The sequence below is a fragment of the Mastigoproctus giganteus genome, chromosome 2 (genome assembly GCF_048544385.1).
Source record: "Mastigoproctus giganteus isolate SK-2022 chromosome 2, ASM4854438v1, whole genome shotgun sequence".
NCBI classification, from domain to species: domain Eukaryota; kingdom Metazoa; phylum Arthropoda; class Arachnida; order Uropygi; family Thelyphonidae; genus Mastigoproctus; species Mastigoproctus giganteus.
Genome location: NC_143576.1, coordinates 91,542,503 through 91,563,651, shown reverse-complemented (window position 1 = coordinate 91,563,651; position 21,149 = coordinate 91,542,503). Strand labels below are relative to the sequence as shown.

The 21,149-nt window shown below is 37.9% G+C and overlaps 1 protein-coding gene across 5 annotated transcripts in view; it reads left to right on the top strand.

The window, feature by feature from the left end:
• The window catches only part of LOC150089422 (GTPase-activating Rap/Ran-GAP domain-like protein 3), a 503,165-nt gene that overhangs the window by 351,400 nt on the left and 130,616 nt on the right, over positions 1 to 21,149 (top strand). For all 5 annotated transcript variants that reach the window (XM_090389444.1, XM_090389443.1, XM_090389447.1 and 2 more), the window contains exon 2: positions 15,445 to 15,514. In XM_090389444.1, the coding sequence (XP_090245570.1) occupies positions 15,445 to 15,514 (70 nt within the window). The remainder of the gene's footprint in view (positions 1 to 15,444; positions 15,515 to 21,149) is intronic.

Genomic DNA, 21,149 nt, shown 5'->3' with positions numbered 1-21,149 from the left:
TAAAGGGAAAGGCTTTGCTTTTGTAAAGGGGTCTACAGTGGACTCAGCCAATTTTTCAATTCTATGCAGTGGGACCTATTGACGATATTATCAACAGCAAATTCTAAATGGGAAGGATTCAGGGAAGTAATTGTAGAAGCTACAACATTTCACATATAAATTAACTGCTGGCAGCGCCTCTTGCCTGTATGAACATCAGGTTTCTGGGAGAATCGGCAAGATGAGTCTGCTAGGAGGTAAGAAGTTAATCTCTTTGTATTTACCTAATTTAATATCTGGTTCTATTGTAACAATAATCCAAACTTAGAATTGTTTATTTGCAAATGGTAATTGTAATGGTAATAACGGAAACTGTGATCGTAATATTGGTAATTATATTCAAATTTGTAACGCTTTCTATTTTTGTTCTCCCACCAGCACGATCTGATGACGGGTACGGTAAGATACCTGAAACGTTACCTTAATATATAGTCGTTTAGGCGAATAGCTTAATAAACTATATTATTAATTTCACGTGGTATAAGAGTGGTATTAAATATACTAATTATCTTAATGGAAAATAAACACGTAATGTCCTTCCCTAACTATATAAGAACAGAGTGGTTGTTAATGGACACTGGTCTTCTTGGATTAATGTCATTTCGCCCCCCCAGGGTTCAGTGCTGGGTCCATTGTTGTTTTGTATATTTATTAATGATATTGATCAAGGTATATCAGGCTCAATGCCTAAGTTCGCAGATTATACAAAGTTTGGCGGAGTAGTTAATGACTACACTACTGCAACAAGTTCTGAAAAATTTGGCAGATGGGCTGAGAAATGGCAATTGAAGTTTAATATTGACAGAAGTAGTCCTAGATTGACGTACCAAGTGTGTGGTACTACAATTAGGGTAATGGAAAATTAAAAAAAAAAAAAAAAGACCTGGGGATAATCGTGCAGTCAGGCTGCCAGGACAGCTCATGGGTTTTGTCTATAGTATACAAGAACATTGCTAGCAGGGATAAGGAGGTGATTATCCCATTGTATAAGGAAATACTGTATTAAGCCGCATCTTGAGTACTGCACACAGGTGTGGTAGGGCTTCATTTTAGGAAGGATGTAGAGCTGCTGGAACAGGCGCAGAGAGAAAGGCGACGAGATTGGTGAGGGGAACAAAAGGGTGGTCTTACCATGAAAGGCTTCAGAATTCCACAAATTGCAGCATATCGAGAATAGGAACCTCCGAGGGGATCTGATTGAGGAGTTTAAGGTTTTGAATGCATTGAGAACTCTCAATGTTGATTTCATTCTTCTTGCTCAGAGTGCACACACATGATGGGGAGGGCATACATTCAAATTTAGGAAGGATGGTTGCAGGATAAATGTTCAGAAGTTTGCATTCAGCCAGCGGGTGTTGGGTTTTTGGAACAATCTTCCATCTATTCTGAAAGTTTGAATAAATTTAAGGAAGAACTACACGAACGATTGGAGGGGATGAACAGCTGATGTGGAAAATTTATTTTATTTTTTGGCTGATTCAGTATAAGCTTCCTTTCTTGCATCATTTTCCACTACTAATATTAACAGTATTTGTTTTTTTTATGGCTGCCGTAGCTGAGTGGTCAAGCGTTGAGGGTTGGAAAGTACAAGTGGCTGTGTACTTTTGCACCCTTTGAATGACTATGCTTCAAACCCGAACGACTACCAAACATAGTGCTGTGTCTTTTATGTATTCTCTCTGTCTTGTGAACCCCTCGGACTATTTTGTACTTCCGGATGACCACATGAAGATGTGGTCGTCCAGAAGTACAAAATAAAATGTATTTATTTTTACTAGTAGTGAGTCTGGACGAATTCCTCTTGTAGGTTGGGTAACTAGTGAAAATACAAGGAGGTTTGTGTAGTAGAGTTATTTTAAAGAATTACTGATTTCTTCTGTATGAACTTACATTGTCTTAAAGTCAGTTTTCAGTCAGATTTCTCTGTGCACTTCATTGTCTAGTCAGGATTATAACAAAAGGCTGATAGGAAAAACATCCAAAACTACAAGTTTTGTAGTTTTTGATGAGTTTGGAGGTCTCCTCTTTTTGAGATCGCTATAAACTCCATAGAAAAGAAGATTAAAAATGGGCCAATATTTAGTATATTGTAGCTTTTATTACTTGTAACTGAAAACCATTCATTTACAGAATGCTGGATATCTCTTGTGCAAGGATGAAACCTCAAATTGTTTACGTAAAAGTGGCGGACAAAAAAAACTGCATAACCTTTAAAAAAGTAAAATTTGCAGTGAAACGTATAAGATATTGTTTGATTACAGTCATTTTGTTTGTCGCAAAGCAAAGTTAGTGCGTCAGATAACGCTTCTATTGCATCAGGCAGTAATTGCAAGGTACTGCATCAGCCGTTTCTATAAATACGGCGTTGGAAGGGTATACACGCTCATTAGTATCCTGTTTTGCGGAGGTGTAAATATGGCTCCATATGTTCAGTTGACACCAAGAAAAAAAAGTGTAGCTGTTGCTCTGTCCCAGGAAGGGCTTTCTACGCGTGATATCGCTGATAAAATAGGCTGCCATCAGTTAATAGTATCCCGGGAGCTGAAATTAAAGCGTGAAACCGGTGATGTGAAGAGAAGACCCGGATCAGGCCGTAAGAGAGTGACTACACCTTCCCAAGATCGATATTTTAAACGGCTATGCCTTCCTAATCGCCATGATCTAAAACTGGACTTTGAGAAGGTGTTGAAACAAGTACACGAACTATCCAAAGACGGCTTTCGGAATGTGGTCTGTGTGCGTATCGGCCCAAGAAGAAGCGACCTGCTTGGGCTAAAACGCATGTTTCATGGACAAAAGAGTAATGGAACACCATCTTTTTTGACGAATCGAAATTCAACCTGCATGTGGACATGTGTATATGTAAGGGTGGCACCTAGAACGTTTGTTAAACTCCGCCTCGTATTTCTGTGAAGAACAGTATCACTACGAATGGGCCAGATGTGTGTGACGTAGGTTTGTGTGCGTTCTGTTGTTGTGTCTGGCCGCTTGGCTACCCAGAAGCATCAATCACCTGGACAGATGATTCTGGATACTCGTCCACACCACGGGAAGGTGGGCCAGTCCCAGTAAAACACGTACCGTCTCGAAAGAGACTCTGACCCACCTGGTGTTGTCAGCAGGTGGGCTAGTAACCTCTGGGGGCCCATTCCAGAGGGAAGAGAGGGGGGAAAAACTACCCGTGGTGCAGATTGTAAAATAAAAAATAATAATAATAAAAAAAGCTAGTGGTGTGTGCAGGTAATATATTATACAATTGATAGCAAGGCAAATTTAGCAAAAAACAAACCCGAACTAAAATAAAAATAAATAAAATAAAAAAAAAATTAAAAATTTGAATTTAGCCTTTCCCTTCACAAGTGTGAAATCTAGGCTGTAGAATTATTTGTCTGGTTTTGGTTGGCATTGGCATACAAGGTCTTTCGCCGGGTAAAAATGCCAGATGCAAAGGCCTGCAGGGAAGAGAGATTGTCTGGAGTTTGGATTAGTTGATCCACATTGTTTGGGGAGAAGTTCAGAATGTCTCTCCGAAGTTGATCTCTGAGATCCTCGTACAAATCACGGTCAAAAAGAAGGTGGTACCAGTTTTCCTTACCTCCACAAAAGCACAGGTCGGTAGTGAGAAGCCCCAGTTGGTACAGCTTTTCATTCAGGGAGCCATGGCCGGTCACCAAGAAGGACGTTTCAAGGCTGAGAGAGAACCAGGATCTTGCAGTTTTGGTCATCGCAAACTGTACTTCGGGGAGGAATCTTTTGGTTACTGTGCCTTGTGGCGACTTATTCCACCTGGTTTGCCAGATGTTGACCAGTTCATTGTAACACCTTGTTTTTTCACACTTATCATCTGCAGTGAGATTAAGCTCAATATCCAGAATACAGGTTGGTATTTTCTTTCTGATTCTGAAGCAGAGCCCACGGAAGATTGTAAACAAATCAAGCGGGAGAGTTCCCATAATTACCTGAATAGCTGCCGTGGAGATGGGAGGCGATATGTCAGAAGACGAAAATCTGAGGCATACCATCCTGACTGCATAACACCGACTGTAAAGTTCCCCGCCGATCAGATGGTCTGGGGATGCATAACGAGTAAAGGGGTGGGGCGAATTAAGTTTATTAACGGAACAGTGAATGCAGAAACCTACACTGCTCTCTTGGAGGCGTGCCTGAAACCCGTTATTAGGGATCACCACACAGACGTCCAAAACTGCATTTTTCAACAGGACTCAGCACCTTGACGCACAGCAATATTGGTAAATTTTATGCTATTTAGATTTAATGATGAATTTGTTTTTCTTGTCTCTCAAGGCTTAAAACATACTTCCACCAATATTTTTCCTCGTTTTTCTCCCTTAAGGTGGAGTCATACCTCAGAAATGCTGGCATTACAGTGTAGAACTTGCTAGGAAACAGCAGATTTGAACCCTATTGAAAATTGTTGGTACATAATGTCGGCTAAAATTGTTCAGAAGCCAACAAGTAAGATTTAGCTGCAGGAGAGCAGTGTACGGGTGTGGTTCCACGAAATTGGGCAACCGTATATCTAGAAGTTCATTAACTCTATGCCAGATCGTTGCAAGGCTGTAATTGCAGCTCGAGGAGGAACAACAAAAATTGAGGACTTATTTTGCTGATTTACAGTACATAATACTATTACGTTAACTTGTCATTTCAGTTTGTACACGTAAATGCAGTAAAATGTATGTTTGGTTTGCATGATTTCTCATATTTTCATTAACTACGCATTTTCCCCTTTGGGAAGATATTTATGGAAATCAGGTATATCAGGTGGAGTCTTTTTATTGGATTTCATTCACAGAGATATATATCCCATCTAACAAATGCATTTCGAACATTTCTGCAACCCGCAATGCAGCGCAAAACACATTATTTGCAAAATTCACAAATGATGCAGTTTTTTTTGTCCACCACTGTACGTACATTTTTTTTTTTTTTAAACTCTCTGATTTTCTGTTCTGTACCTGCATAAATGAAAGAGGAAATATAATTTAAATTCTGAGTTTTTGCATGATTAATTGACAAAGTGCTTATTTTCGTATTACGTCAAGTTGATTGCTGGTCACAATTTAAGATTGCGATGGACTAAATGCATATAGCGCCTATTTATCTTGATTATATCCGTTCACATGTAACACCTCGCTCCTCCTTGGATTGTCATGAAAATTTGTATTTAGTTCTATTAGAAAGAATTCTCGAGGCATCCCAAGTTTCATTAAAATAGAATTTTTTAAACATGTGACTTGGCATTATTTTCTCTAATACATGTAATCAGAAGATACTTTAACATAGAGGGGAAAGTACTGGAGGTCATCAGGCATAGTCATCCAGAAAAATCTTCAGGCATCGTATAAAATTAAGAGAGAGCAGGGAGGTCTCTTTTTGGTCCTATTTCCAGACTCCACTTCTTATACGGACGATATAAACTTTTTCATAATTTCTAAAGGTTCCAAAAAATAGTTTCCCTACGTGCAAGAAAGCGCAAATCACTAAATACAGTTGCTTCAGAATTACTTAACCTCAATTGGACCGGAGCATACCCCACTGAAATTTGCTCAACTGGTAGTGACAAAAAAAAAAGAACAACACTGACATCCAAATAGGCAGCACCCGTGTAAAGAAAGTTCCCGCTCACACGGACCTGAACCTTACGTTGGACGAAGCCTTAATTTTTGGAAGGAACTTGGATTACATGAAAGTCACAAGCATAACTCAGCAGATACTTTGGACTAGAATGCTGGATCCTAGGTCGCTTATCCATTCCAACTTCGGTCTAATCCCGTGGAAAATGCAGATTTAAACAGCAAAACTCATCGCAGGGATCGTAGACATGCCCTCAGTTTCAAGTATTATTAGATGGCCAAGCTTGACAGGCACAGAACTACGACGCACGAGACTTCCACTCCGGACTACAGTCAACAACTTAATGTGTGCAAAAACATGTTCCCATCCAACACAATTAGTCTCTATAAGAAGATCGCCATAGGTGCATACAAATTTTGCAAAGAGGATAACTACTGGAAAGACACACTGAAGAATACTTACCAATTCATTGAGATATAGCACTGCAGTATTTCCGATGTTGGACAGGAGCGAAATAATTGTGATGCCCAATTTATCTTAAGAAAAGTAGCATCCTCCTATTAAATTTTCAGTAGTCATGCTGCAGCACACGCTTTGCATCTTCAGAAGAAATGACCAGTGCTAGAGACAGAGGATATCCTTCATTGTCTCTATGTAAAACTATATGCAATTCCAGCCTGAATTTGTAAATACTTTTATAATCAGTAAATAAGTATTGACGATATCCTAGTGTTTAGTCACACGTAACTATAAATGTTTTCATCTGGAAACTGTATATGTTTCCAGATGAAATGTATATATGTTTCCTGAATGAAACATATATACTGATGAAACTGTATATGTTTCCTGAATATGCAAGCACGTCATTTTCGATATAGAAAAAAGTTCCATCAAACTTCTTACGCTAATTCATTTCTTGAATGCATATTCCAACCTCCCTGGGATGGATTCATTTTAATTTCTGTCATGCCCTCTTTGCCTATTGGCTGTTTAGGGACTAAACTGTTCCTTGAAATGAATAGATGATGATAATATCTTTAAACAGACAGTCGAGCGTTGGTGGTAAGAATGTCTAAGTAATGTCATCTACCTCAGTGAAGTAATCAGATGGCGAGGCCATGGATAGTGCCTCTCGTGACGTGCCAACTTGCGAATAGATCGAAGTTTTTTTTTTTTTCTTGTTGCGTAATTGTTTCATCGTTGTGGAAATATGTCCCAATACACGCTGGAGGAGAGTGTTTATGAAAAGAAAGTACGTTTGGACATTCTCAGAGAAAGAGAAGTTGGATAAATACCATGTTTTGTTGGTCCTTGGGGAAATGTTTTGGCTCAATTCCATAGCTCCTTTGGTTATGCCCCGACAGAAACAGTGCTATAAATTTGGAACAGTACTAAATCCTTTGTAGGACTTATTTGAAATATTCTTAGGAACCCGTGTACCAATTTTTATATCTATAAATTAACGCATTTCCTCTGAACACCTCCTTTTAGGAAGCTCCACTACGCATCACATGGTGAAGATTTGGTAAATATCATTTGAAAGTGATTTTAATCTGTAGGGTGCGTTGGTCGATAAGCAATCGAACCTGAAATGTCACGCAATACGTATATTACCGTACATTAGGATCCTCATGTATTATGTACTTAATAGAAGTCATTTATGCAAGACTCTCGATTACTGTTTCATTTTCTTAGTGTATTTTAGGGACAAAAGCGGAAATGTCGTGAGGGAAAAGCCTTGAAATATTATGGCTTCAAACTTATTAATGCAGTTCTGAGCGAAAACCATTTTGTTTTGAATTTTCCTCCCAGTATTGCCTTAAGGTTTTCACCTGCTTCGAACTCAATAAGTTGAGAATCTCATTCGCTCGACGGCAGTGGCTCAAATAGTTAAATAATTACTGTGAGCAACTGACAGAGGAGGAGAAAGCTTGTATTTGCCTTTTATAATACAGAAAATATAAAATATATCATAATTTAAATATGCATCAATAAATGACGAACTCGGAATTTCTGTATTGGATAATGTGAACGTGTTTGTGTCACAAAATTGATTATTTGAAGTATTAGAAAATCAGAACTTTTAAATCTGATATCCTGGATTATTTCATATGGAATAACATATCTTAAGTAAAATAATACAACACGTGGTTTCGAAGATAACGTATTTTATCTAAGACTAGGAAATACGTTTTAAATGAAAGGCTTTCAAAGAATTATTTTGGCTTAATAGGAATACTTCAGAATCCGAATTGTCCAAGTTGTCGTTTTATCAGCAGAACATGATTTATGGCATGCTCACACATATCCGTTGATGTATTTATTTTCTAACTTTATTTTTCTGATTTGCTGAAAGCCTTTACTTCTACTTAGGCCAAGTTTTTATTTTGCATCTAATTAAGGCTCTTTCATTTTTTCTAATACTGAAAATAACTTCAAAAATTCGAAATACCGTGGTTAACTACGAAGGCATTTTTTAGCCCGCTTGTCTAAAATGAAATAGTGGGCTTCAGTTTACCGTTCGATCCAAATCAAATTTACAAAGGAGTGTTTGGATACCTTGGCAGACGTGGAGTGTCTGTGGGGAGGGATTATAAATTTGTTCCAGTTCTCCATTTTGAAAGAAGCGACAGTTATTTAGATTGCAAGCACTACTTCGTTAAGAATTCTCGTGCGTGCCGGCTAGTTAAATCAGATAAACACAGGGTGTGATGTCAAGATTGGTAGAGTAGTTAATAATCAGTGCCAATCAGCGTTTCTTAAGAATGACTTTGATAGATTTCAGGGATGGACAGAAAAGTGGCAGTAAAATGCAAGGCCTTATCCACTTGGTGGAATTGAATTAAAAACAGTACAGGAAGAAAGGGATTTGGGAGTTACGGTCGGACGTGAAGATCTCCGAGTAGTGTAGACAGGTGGCAAGGAAGGACCATGGTGTCCTATTGATGACTGATCAAATATTTGCTTCTAAAGACAGGGACGTCATAATTCCAGTGTATAAAGCTATTGTGAGGCCACGCCTAAAGAAAGACTCTGAGCTTCTTGACGTGGTCCAAAGACGGCTAACGCGCCTGGTAAAATCGGAAAAGGGGCGTCCATATGAGAAAAGATTTCAGATATGTTGGTTGCAGAGCTTGGAAATTGAATACCTTAGAGGATATTTGTTTGAAGTGTATAATGCTCTGAGAAGAGAGAGAGAGTAAAATGAATGACGGTGATATTTTCAGTGTTATAATTGATTACAGAGCTAGAGGCCATTATTATTATTAGCCATATGGTGCAAGAAAGCCCGAGGCTTATGCTGCACCAGCTGAAAAAAAATTCTGAATTACCCGGTGAGAGAGAGAGAGAGAGAGAGAGAGCAACAGTCAGAAGAGAAGAATTAATATATCCAGCTCAGGACCCTGGGTGTGCAAAGCCCATACTCACCAGATGTGAATCCCTGGAGTTATGAATTCAAATTACGGGGGAAAAGGCTTAGACTGTGTGGCAGAAAGTTTTCTTTTATTTAGCGAGTTATCAATTGATGGAATAAGTTTCTTCTATGAGTGGTTGAGGCTAACAGCTTGGGGAGATTCAAAGGTCAATTGGATAGGAACCTACGGAAAGAGGGAGTCAAATAGGTGGTTTATTATTATTTGACTAGTTCAGCAAAAGTCTCGGACTTCCTTGCGCCATATGTCTAATGCTAATAATAAATTCAAATTGGATTAGAAGACGTTAAATGCTTTTTGTGCTATGTAGGAGGACTATACAAGATCACTCTAAAGGGAGAGTTTATATTTTGACCCATCATATTGAAAGAAGACAGAAAACGGCCTCATTATCATTTCGTGTACCTTGGAAAGTAGGCTTCATTATTTCTCTTTAAAATAAAAAATTTTAACTATTCTGATCAAGGATTCAGATAATTTCATCTATTATGCATTTTATTGAGCAGATTTTTTTTTTATCATTGCTGCCATTCAACCACCTTTTCAGAACTGACATAATATCTGTTTTCGGTTGTAGCTAAACCAATATACTATGTGTAGTGAAGAACAGGAGATTTATTAAATAGCTGATGGTGGAAAGTGCAATACTCGATATTTATTTGGACATTTAGTTTTAAAGACAAGTAGTATACAGTATTGTATGGAGTGTCTGCGCTTCTCTCGCCATTTGAGGACACTGCAATAAGGCTACGTTTCTTTCTCTGTCAAAATGAGGGAGGAGAGAGAGAGGTTTTCTTTCTGCAAGAGGAAACCTACCACTGCTGCTATCTTTCTACCAGGCCGTGAGTTATTGACAAATCATCGGAAGTCAGTAGGGCAAAACAGCTCTTCTCCAACATCAACTTTCAGAGAGGATGCGATACCAAGATAGGGTATTGGTTTATGCGCGCTGCACTTACATGATACGTTGAGGAGAGAATAAGATGTCGATGGTGCCGGGAAGCACTGTTTGCTGTCTTCATTAGTCAAGATATATTGTAAGCGCTGAGAGAAAACTGGCACACACTTTAATGCATTTCCTTCGGGTCCGGTTCAGCGGAAAATGAATCCATCTTTTATTTTGGCTCTGTTTCCTCCGATGCTGATAATTATCTGATTATTGTGGACATGCCGAAACAATTTTCTGCATAAAAAGAAGCGTGGAAATAAACAGATAATAATAATATTCAGTGATTACTGAATTATGACCACCCCCATCCATAATGGACTATGCCGCATAGCTCGCAGTATAAAAAGCTTCGTAAGATAGAGCAATGGTAATTTGGATCAGGTCGTGCAAGTCAAACTGATCAAGCAGCAATTATGGGATGTGGTAAACATATCACGTAGTTTCAAAAGGGCATTATTGTGGAGCTCGTGCTTAAAGTGCTTCCATATCGGAAACGGCATATCGGTTGCTGGCGGCCGCTGTAGTTAAGATGTACAAAGACTGGTGTCGAACGGGTCAAACCACCTCCCACAAACAGAAACTGTAAAGGATTATTCAAGGTGGATGTTCGTGGTGGGCGAAGGGTGCAGTGCCTTATGCAGGCTCAACGTCAAGCCACTGTGCGCCAAATGACGATGCGCAGATCACACTCAGACGTATCGGGTTCTACAGCAGACAACCCAAGAGATACCCCTCTCCTTGCCACTGATCATTGTTGACGGCGAATTATCTGGCGTCAACAACACGTTGGTCGGACACTAGAGGATTGGAAACGATCCTCTAGTGTTCAACGTGTGCTGGTCGGATGAGTCCAAATACCTGGTGCAACACGACGACGGATTCTTTCGTGTGTAGCGCAAGCAACATGAATCCGTGGAAAAACATACCCCTACAGCCATATGTGGCTGTGGGGGATATATTTTTCTGGCAAGAACTAGGACTCCTGGTGCGTATGGACCAACGTGTCGCTGGTGAGGTCTATGGGCAGCTCTTAGGAGACTGTGCGCCCCACTAAATTGCAATTTTTCCCGGACAGAAACGGTAACTTCCAAAACGATAATGCGCTGCGTCATCGAATCCGCACTTTGCACGAGTGGTTCGAAGAACACAGTGAAGATATCACCCATTTTGATTGGCTTCTAAATTCACTTGACCTCAATGCAATTGAACATCACACCTGTGGGATGTTTTGGAACAGGAAGTGAGGAGTATGGATACGCAACCATCATCTGTTCCGACACTGTGGAAAGGCTTGATGTAGCATGGCATTAGGTAGGTAGTCGTAATTCAGTGATCACTGAATGTATATAAGAATAAATTAATCTCTCCTTTACTAAAATTATTGAATATCAACTGGTAATACACAATATCTGCCCGGTATGTGGTTTAATTTACACAATACGACACCATAACTCCTCTTTTATTTATTGTATTACAAATATGTCATTCTCTGAAGAAGCAATAACACAGATATACGCATATTCCTTGATGACATTTAGCTCACTCGAAATTAGTGAAATTATAACATATGAACATCTGCTAGGATAATCACTAGGCCAAATATATGACGTACATCCCCGCCTAAAAGTTTCGAATCATGTTTCATTTTTTTGATTAAAATTGAACCAACTTGTTTACCAATTTTTATTATATATAAAAAAGAAAACTTAAATAATATTTAAGAAATTTCGAGATATTTCGAAAAGTGTAGAAGCCTCCTGAATGTGGTAGAACATTGCAGATGATTCTAAAATATTCTAGAAAGCGGGAGTATTATTTTAATATTTTATAAGAATTGTAGGTGATTCTAGAGTGCTTTGCATTACTCTTCAATTTATATTAAGAGCTGTAACTTATAAAATCGAAACAGCCGTGATAAACGTGGCAAAAAAAAAAAGGAACTGACTGTTGAAAAAAAAAGAAGTGCTATTATAGCTCTGTATAAAGAAAGTTATTCCACGAGAAGTATTGGAAAATAAAAAACTACGTTTTTCCGACTAGTCTCCTTGAATCCGACGATTCAAGGAGACTGGCAGTTTAAAGGACAAACCACGATCAGGATCCCGCGTAATACAAGCACAAGATAAGACCATAACATTGATTTCTAAACACAGTCCACGACTTACTGCACCTGACTTCATGGTTGTGTCAGGAAATCAAAAGAAATGTTGGTTTGGGCTAAGAGCGAAAAAACATACTGTGGACTGATGAATCCAAGCGTAGAGTTTGTGAGAGGATAAACTGGTTCCATATTGTTTAGTGCCTACAGTCAAACACAGTGGTGGTTCCATCATGATATGGGGTTGCTTCTGCCTTTCTGGAGTGGGTGACATTGTCGGAGTCGAAGGAATTCTAAGAAAAGAAGGCTATAAAAACATTCTTGCACATAATTTAATATCCTCTGGATTTCGACTTTGTGGAAGAAGTTTTTATATTACAACAAGACAACGACTCGGCTCTAAGTTGTGAATGGACTTTCTTGCAATTAAACAACAGGAGGGGGTTTTTCAAATTGTGATGGACACACCAGTCGACTGAGTTAAACCCAATACACACTTTCTTCCTTTTTTCTGATTCTTTCAATAAAATGTGTATCAATTCTTCACACAGAATTACACGTAGAAGCGTTTTCTTATATTAATCATGTTATTGGCCATTTTACTCGGCCACTTATCCCTAGGGTGCTAATAAAACAAGAAGGTTTATTTCTAGTAATCGGTCCATTCGCATGGGTTTGTAATCTACTCAATTCCAGTTTTCACGAATATTAAATCTTTGTCTGACCTTTCGATTTAAGTCCTGGTTTATTCTCTAGTTCCTGCATTCCCTTAGGAGATATCTGTAGTCTGTTCCTTCAAAGTTTTTACTTGATTTTTCATTATAAATAAAATATATTTTTTTTAAATTTAAGCCTGTATAATGAAGAGCTGTGTTGTAAATTCTTGACGACACTGCGTCAAGATATACTTTTTAATTTATATACTTTATGGAGCTTAACAACTTAATTCCCGTTCATTTAAGAACAGAATCTGAGATCAGGAATTATGTATGAATAATTTAAAACAATAGAGACGTAGGATTATTTCGCACGATGCCTTATTTTCAGTGCCGGTTCAGACAAACTTTCGAATATGATAGCAATATCTCAAACACAGATAAATAAAAATGACAATAGCCATGATCATTGTGGTTTCGAATTATTATTGTTCATTTGATTTTCAGTAATACCTAGTGATATATTGGAAAGCTTTAGAAGTAAACTACATTTGTGCTCACGAACCAAATGTCACGCTTTTTAAGGGTACAGTAGGCGTCCAGTGCCTTTGAATGAATAATAATAATCTTCCCCCTAGAGGAAAACGTATGAGTCAGTATACGCTTACTTTCAGAAATTGTCACACAGGGAAAAAATAGACCACACTTCAAGCTATTAATGTCATGATATCTGTAGATTTTTAATAGAAAATTCCAGAAATCATCTTAAATCATGATTTATGGAATTGTCTATCACGAATCCGGAGTGATAACGTATCAGTGTGGCTGAAAGCATGATGAGAAATGACACCTTTAAATATAAAAATAGATCATTTTAATTGGTCGTTTTAGGCTTAAGCGTAGATGACTTTCTCAGAGACTTGGAGAGGAATAAAACGATTACATTCACCAAGAATTCGGGACATCAGCTTTACCATTAATCATCGCAATTGATGGTTCTATCGTGAGTGGCCCTCATTAACGTCCTCTTACGAAATTAATTTGAAAAAGGCATCAACTTTTTTTTTAGAAGATTTCACTTCATTATCCACAGTTACATAGTTTATTTTTTGGCTCATTCCAGAACATTTGGTTGGTTCTCAATTAATTTGAGAGCCAACATTCTTCTTCTTCTTTAAGAAAGAGGAAGTAAGTTTAAGAAGACTTTATTAAAAAGGATATGCCTTTAAAATCTCAAGAACATCTGGGTGGCAAATAAAATCCTTAATTGTATTTGATGTGAGGTGTATGGTATTGTTAATCGAATATTAGATTAAATTTGTTTTTCGGATATTCCATTTAGACAACAGATTTACCAGTAACCACATTAATTTTTTTTTCTCAAAAATATATATTCGTACAGTCTTAAAAAGTTCAGAATAGTTTGGAGATGTAAAGATCACAGAAGCGTCCAAAGACTTGTGATCGTTATTTACAAAATATTAAAGTTTAACAGACTTCAGTTTACAATCGCAGTGAATTAGATTTGCAAGTGGTTTAAAATTATATTGACTTCGTGATTGGTAATTATAATAACCTAAAGCATTTCATACTCGGTTGTATTGGACCGATAATTAAATTTACAAAATATGATGTGGATTGTTTAATTATATTTTACAAAAGGTGGGTTTGATGTGGTAAATTTGAGTTACTCCTTAATAACACGAGCCTCCAGCTGTTCACGCTCAGCTTGAAAATATCGAAATACAATATTCAATAGAAAGTAAAATGTTGGAAAGTATTTATTAACCGAGAAGTAGATTTCTTGAATTTGCAGAGATTTAGCGATTTTGATGGATGAAACTCTCATCCATCAAAATCGCTAAACTGGGATGGGGGAAGAAGAATATTGGTTTTAATACTTGAGATGCAAGTACAGGCGCAGTGCCTTCTTGCTATATGCATACGAATGTTGATTTCTGGCGATAAAAGGACTGTTCCTAATGAGCCTTCAAAGGCAACAAAAGATATTTGAGTTTTATAACGATTGTTTTTCATATCATTAATAGGAAAAGAATATAATTTGTAAGTTGACTTCTGTACCTTTTGTTTAGGACTGCAGGGGTATTTTAACGCAGTAGTTAAAGTAAAAAAAAATCAAACGCTTTACCTGCTTTCGATTTTTTCCACTTTCCACTTGAACTGAAGACTGAGAACAGTCTTTGCCGCTAAGGCTTGAGTTTATATTTAACTTAAAGACAAATACCTTATCTACGGTTCTGTCCAAGTTCCTAATATCTTTCTGAATTGTATAACATCACCAGAATAGATGAATAAGCTATATATTTAAAAATACTATTCACCGCTTGAACAGCAGCTTCTGAACTTACTGGTTTCTCATAATTTGTCGGGTAGTGTCTTCTAAGAAAACGTATACCGAACTGTAAATAACCTATTTTATCTGAGTGATCAGCCAAGCGGTGTACAGAAGTAAAAGAGTTGGGGACTGGTTAATATTTTTTTTTTTCTGTTTTCTTGTTAACGGCATTTTATTTAAATACTTTGAATAATACTTCTTATTTTAAATCAGTGTGACTGTGTATAATTGAATGAGAATACGAAATTCTTCTTGAATTATAATGCATTTTTTTCACTAGTTGTGGTCTGATGAATAACGTTGTTTATTTTCAGTTCGTCCTCTACTGACCTGTCCACCAGACGTGGCGTGTTTAGTCGCAGACACTATGGCTCCGTTGAGATGGTAAGTTTGCACTTATCAGTGTTCTTTGGACTGATTATTCATGAGCTCTAATGTTTTAGATTAGCTTAAGCCATGTTCTTCAAACTCATCCATCTACTTTTGATTGAAGTTTCTAAATTGGAAATTCTCGGTGCATTCAGCACACTAATGTAACTTTGACGTGAATGGATTTAGCTTTGTGAAACGGGCAGTGTTTACTAAATGAACGTATGTTTCAGTCCTTTAAGAAGGGCTCAGTATGCAAATTCAAAAGTTAATTGCTACGCAACCCATTTATTACTAGGGTGAATCAAACGAAAACAATTTTCTTTGATATAACGCAAGTTATAACAAAATTTGTGTATCTTTTCTGTCGCACTGGCAGAAGTAGATATTTCAGAGCGTATCCGTAAGTGGATGATGCCTCCCGACATCACCAAGACCAAGGTTGCATTGCAGAAACTGAAAGACTGATTTAAAAGAAATTAGCGGCTGTCCCAGAATGCCTTTGCTGTAATTTGTATGTGAGTGTTAGTTTTATGCATCAATAGCACCTACTGGCTGATAGAAGTGTCTTGCACGTATCTTGACAAGTTGTTATAGTAGAATCAGCGACTAAGGCCATATTGTCTGTAAACAGTGTGTGTTCTGATGTCGGTTTTCTGGGAGAAAAAACCATGCTACCCTCTCCTGAGATTAAGTCAGCCACGTTGTGAAAATTGCCCAAAAAATTCCTCTCGTCATTGATGGACTCGAAATTAGGTGTTTTCCATCCGATACGGGGAGGACGGCGATCCAGCCAACTATGATACCTCGAGGGCGTCTTGACAAGCAATGAATGTGTTATTTCTAGTCTGAAACCAAATGAAGCAGCAAGGAGCTGTGCCATCCTTCGTGGCCAATGCCCAAAATGTTCCATTCAGTACTATCAGCTGAAATATGAACGGTATCATCGTGGGAGATCCTACCAAAAAGGGTCCACAGTGGACAGCAAGAGGTATTGCAAGTAACGCTAGTCATTAGAAGCAAACGGTCGGATATCTGTCCAGCGGTACCTGTTTTCAGCAGGATAATATGCTGTCTCACGCTTCATATACATTGGCGTTAATAGGAAAGTAAGAAAGTAATCCACTACCACCTCACATTAAGAGATTGTCACTTATATGCACCATTGAAACCGATTCTCTTACCGGACAGGAGGTACACTGTACGTTGCAGGATGGTTAAGCAGGCAACCAAAATTTTTCTCCACAGTGTTGTCATGATATTGGTGAATCGTTGAAGGATGCGTATTAAGAAAGGAGCTGAAAAGTAGTGTAAGAGTTACTTGAATCTAAAATAGTACAATGATTGTAGAAAAAATAACATTTGATTCATCCTTGTAATGAAATTACGATTTTTAACGATCTGTATATATGAATTAATTTTGTCCTCCAGAAAATTTTAAGTAAAATCAGTTAAGGAAGTTGGAAATAAATGTTTAGGACTACTGGTATACCTTCGAATTGGTGTATTATGGCTGAAGCTGCTAATGACTCATAAAAAGAGAAAATCAAAGCCAACCACCATTTGTATGCCGATGATTTACCACACTGTTGGAGAAAAAAGTGATTCCTATACTTTCCACTAATTTTATTTCTAAGTAACAGATGAAATGCACAAGTTAAATCTTTCTAAACTTTTTACCAGTGAGGTATGAGAGTTTAGATCTTGAATTACCTTCCAGGAACCTTCTTGAGTTTTCATCCAGTGGACGAAATATGATTGAGTTGTCACTTTTCGATAAGGGCCGATACATTGATTGGTTTTTTATCACTCAAAATCGATCTACAGTTTCTTAAACTGAATACCTATGTTGTTACTATTAACTTATTGTGAGCTGTTGCTCACAAGAGCTAGCAGTTCAACGTAGATTATGCAAAATTCGCTTAATGGGGTGCACATTCTGCTTTAAGTAAAGATATTTCCTGACAGAGTTAGTGGTACTCGTCGAAACCCAAGAGGAATACACACATAAGTAAAAAGAAGTTCCACTCGAGAATAGCACCAGTTGTAACTGCTGGAAACTTTATGAATTTTTTGGTTGAGGTAGCAAATATCGTATCTCTCTCAGTATGAAGTTAAATGAAAATGGCCCTTGTGGGTAGCATAGTTGATAGGATCGTCGTTCTCCCCACACCGGGTCGAAATAAGCTGAGGTCTCAAGAGAGGGTAGCGTGGCTTTTTCTCCCGGAAATTCGGGTTTTTCATCCAACAAAACAGAAAATCGACCTCAGAACACACGCAATTTACAGACAGTATACGAAGAGCAATATGGCCTTAGTCGCTGATGCTCCTAAAACCCTACTACAACAACAAATGAAAATGAGGTTTATTACGTATACGTTGTTTTGTCTATGACGTGACAAAAAAAGCTCCATTTGTATCTAGAGGTCAAATTGGCCTGTGATTTTCATCATTCTCTCTGCTATAACATAAGGGTGGTGGATCATGGTTTTAATAATTGGATTCCTGCATTTATGTTTGGCTGAAGTACAGTTAGCTGTTCGAAATATTAAGGACTTTTCTCAAGTAATATTAAACAGTTTCTTAATAATTTGTCTACTGTCGTGAGCGGTTTCTTTGTTTTGTTTTGTTTTTAAATTCCAAGCTTGGAAAATTGATTATCTGCAATTTCAGTTGCATATTTTAATTAGTCACTTGAACCGAACAAATACTGAGGGTTTGAGTTATTAGAATTTCAGTGGGGGAGGGGAGGGGGAATGGACGCGTCGTCTTAGAGAAAGAGTTTCTGAAGTGAAGACAATGTTTGTCCTCGAGTTTCTTCATTCTTCTGTTAGAGCGGGCGGTCCGTAAGAAATCGATACGCAACAGGCAGTGTCTACAATTTGAACGAAGAGAAAAAAAGAAAGAAAAAACACCCCTTTGTAGTAATTAGGAGGACTAGATGTCTGTGATTACAAGATGGACGTCGGAGGGGGGGAGAGGAACTACGGGGAATAAACACAGAATGAACAGGTTTCTAATAGCAACAGTGTAGCATCAATACTCCTCCGGAACACTGAGGTCGTTTGACGTCATAACTGGCACGGTAGGGACGCAGCACGCTGCACGAGAATTATCGAACCAACTGCTGTCATTCTTAGAAACCGGCAGGGAGTTGATATAATTCACTTGTCGTGCTCGTGGGCACAGGTCACAGGGCAAAGCACTTGATCCTTTTGTTATTAAAAAAGACGGTTAGATTTACTGAAGCCCGCCTTGCAACCCCTCACTTTTTGCTTGTTCCTGGCGGGGGGTAAAATGAATAAACTGCGTCCGTATTTGCCAGCTGCCACTTATGGCAATGGTCAGATATTGTTCCTCGATAAAGCGTTTGCCTTTGATTTAAAGAGTGAGAGAAAGTCAGAAAAACTCTGGATTCATATACAAAGGGCTGTTAACCTCAAATAGAGCTAGTTAAGAGAAAGGACACAAAGTATCCTTTGTCTTAACCAGTTTGAAAAGATTTTCAGGAACTGCCACTGTTATAGTCAGAAGATTCATTGCCAGTTTCGTGTTTGATCAGAGCTAATAGAGAGCAGCATCTTGTTGAAAGTAAATAGTAGTTTTATATGAATTTTATTCATCCCAAAATCTGACTTCAACTGTGATTTCTTCATCACCATGAATAAGGCTATTTTTTTTTTTTTTTTAATTTAAACTTGCGTCCCTAAAATGCATCTTAAATTATCTCGAAGGTGCAAGATCGGGAATATGTAGCCAGTGAAAAAGTCTCAAACTTCCAACTCTAAGATCGTTCTAGCAGCATGGGAGAGTCTTTTGGGAAAACTCAGGATTCATATAAAGGTTTCCTCGGCACATTGGCTAGCTATGGTATGGCATATGATCTTAATATTATGTATATTTACTGGCTGAGGAACTAAAATAACTTTTATTCTCATCCAATCTAAATCTGCTCATTAGAGTTCCAAAAGAGGCCACCTTTATTTTACCTCGGAAATCGAACTCAGACCTTTCTAAATGAGTGGCGAACCAACTATACTTCTTTAGTATAGTATCTAGATACCAACCATACCCTTTTGATTCTCCTGCATACGTGGAGATCATATGGGAATGGTTGGTAGGTCTTCTGGTTGCGCAAGTGCATGTCGGACAAAAAAATATCTAAATTTAAAAGTTAGTGGCATAATTTTCGATCTGTGAACGTTCGTGCTACTAAGAAATGAAATGTAAGTTGGAGAAAGGTGCTTATTTATTTGGTTTGGTCGTACAGTGGTTACAATATTATCAGGTCCAAAATATGCACGGTGGCATTCACTGAAATAAAATCTATAAATGGCAATTAAATTTTATGTCTTTGCTTGCTACGGCCACAGGAATTCACTTATGAACAGCACCGTATTCAACAGCCATGCTAGCTTAAACCACGATCAACTCGCGTCAAACGAGTGCACTGACGTACCTCCTATTTGACCACTTGGTTGCAGTGGCCAATTCTTTTATCTGTTTTTACATATTCAGCGGAACAAAGAAGATGCACATATTTGTACGTCGTAACACCTAGAAATGAATTTTATTTTGGAATCCATCATCAATGCACGATTAAACTAAACAAGAGCTCTCAAGGTCGAACCTCTCCTGACATTGCATGCGAGCAGGAGAAATTCAACATTGAGGAAGGTTAATATTATATTGGTCTGATGATAAAACCCACAAGAGCGTTCCGAAATGTAGCCAGGTAGTCAATTAGTTTACTAGGTTTTGGGATATTTAATTATTATTTTCTATGTGAAGAATGTACACTTTATTCATAAGAAACATTTATTATATGAATCAAAAGTAATATAATGTCAGCCATCTTTTTCAGTTTATTTAACAATCAACCGATGTAACATTGAAAATGTTTGGCTTGTTGTCAAGACGGTAGGGGGGGGGGGAGAATAATTTGGTTTTTCATCCAGAAAAACAGCCAAGCTGACCATACAAAGCTTCACTGAAGCGTTTCATCTTGTACACGGCGATAAATGGTTTATGGATGTTCAAGGTATGGAAACCAAAGATGCTGTTAAGCACTTCGTTGAAAACCCAATACCAATGGGCTATAGTTGTCCCTTTATCGGTTCTAGAGTGGGGGTTATTCGTTCCGTGCATATTCCAAGGGTCTGGGTTTTGGGAAGAGATAGTTAACCCTATTTATTTAAAAAAAAAAGGGAGGGAGAGCAGACTTCACTTTCGTGGGATCTTCAATCAATTGAAATGCCTCACGTTTAATGAATAATTTGTTAAAGTGGGTTGCTATAATGCATTAAAAAAAAAAAAGGTAAACGGCAGCCATTATCAATCCATTTCAGGATGTAAGCCTCTCAACAATTCATGTTGAGGGAAAGGGATGGTTAATTTGTAGAAGAAAGTAATTTTAAAATAAGAGTGGTTATTGATGATGTTATAAAGGCTGGCAGGTCCACAACGAGATTAAAGGAATGTTGTTACAAGATGAGTTAGGCATATTATTTAAGTGGTTCTAAAATTGGCAATTGATCTTAATTACCATACATCCAAAGATGAACAGATTCTTGGTAACTGTAATCCATGTTCGACATGTAGTTCTGTCTTATTGATGGCAGCATGCAATATTGTGTCAATGACGTATAAG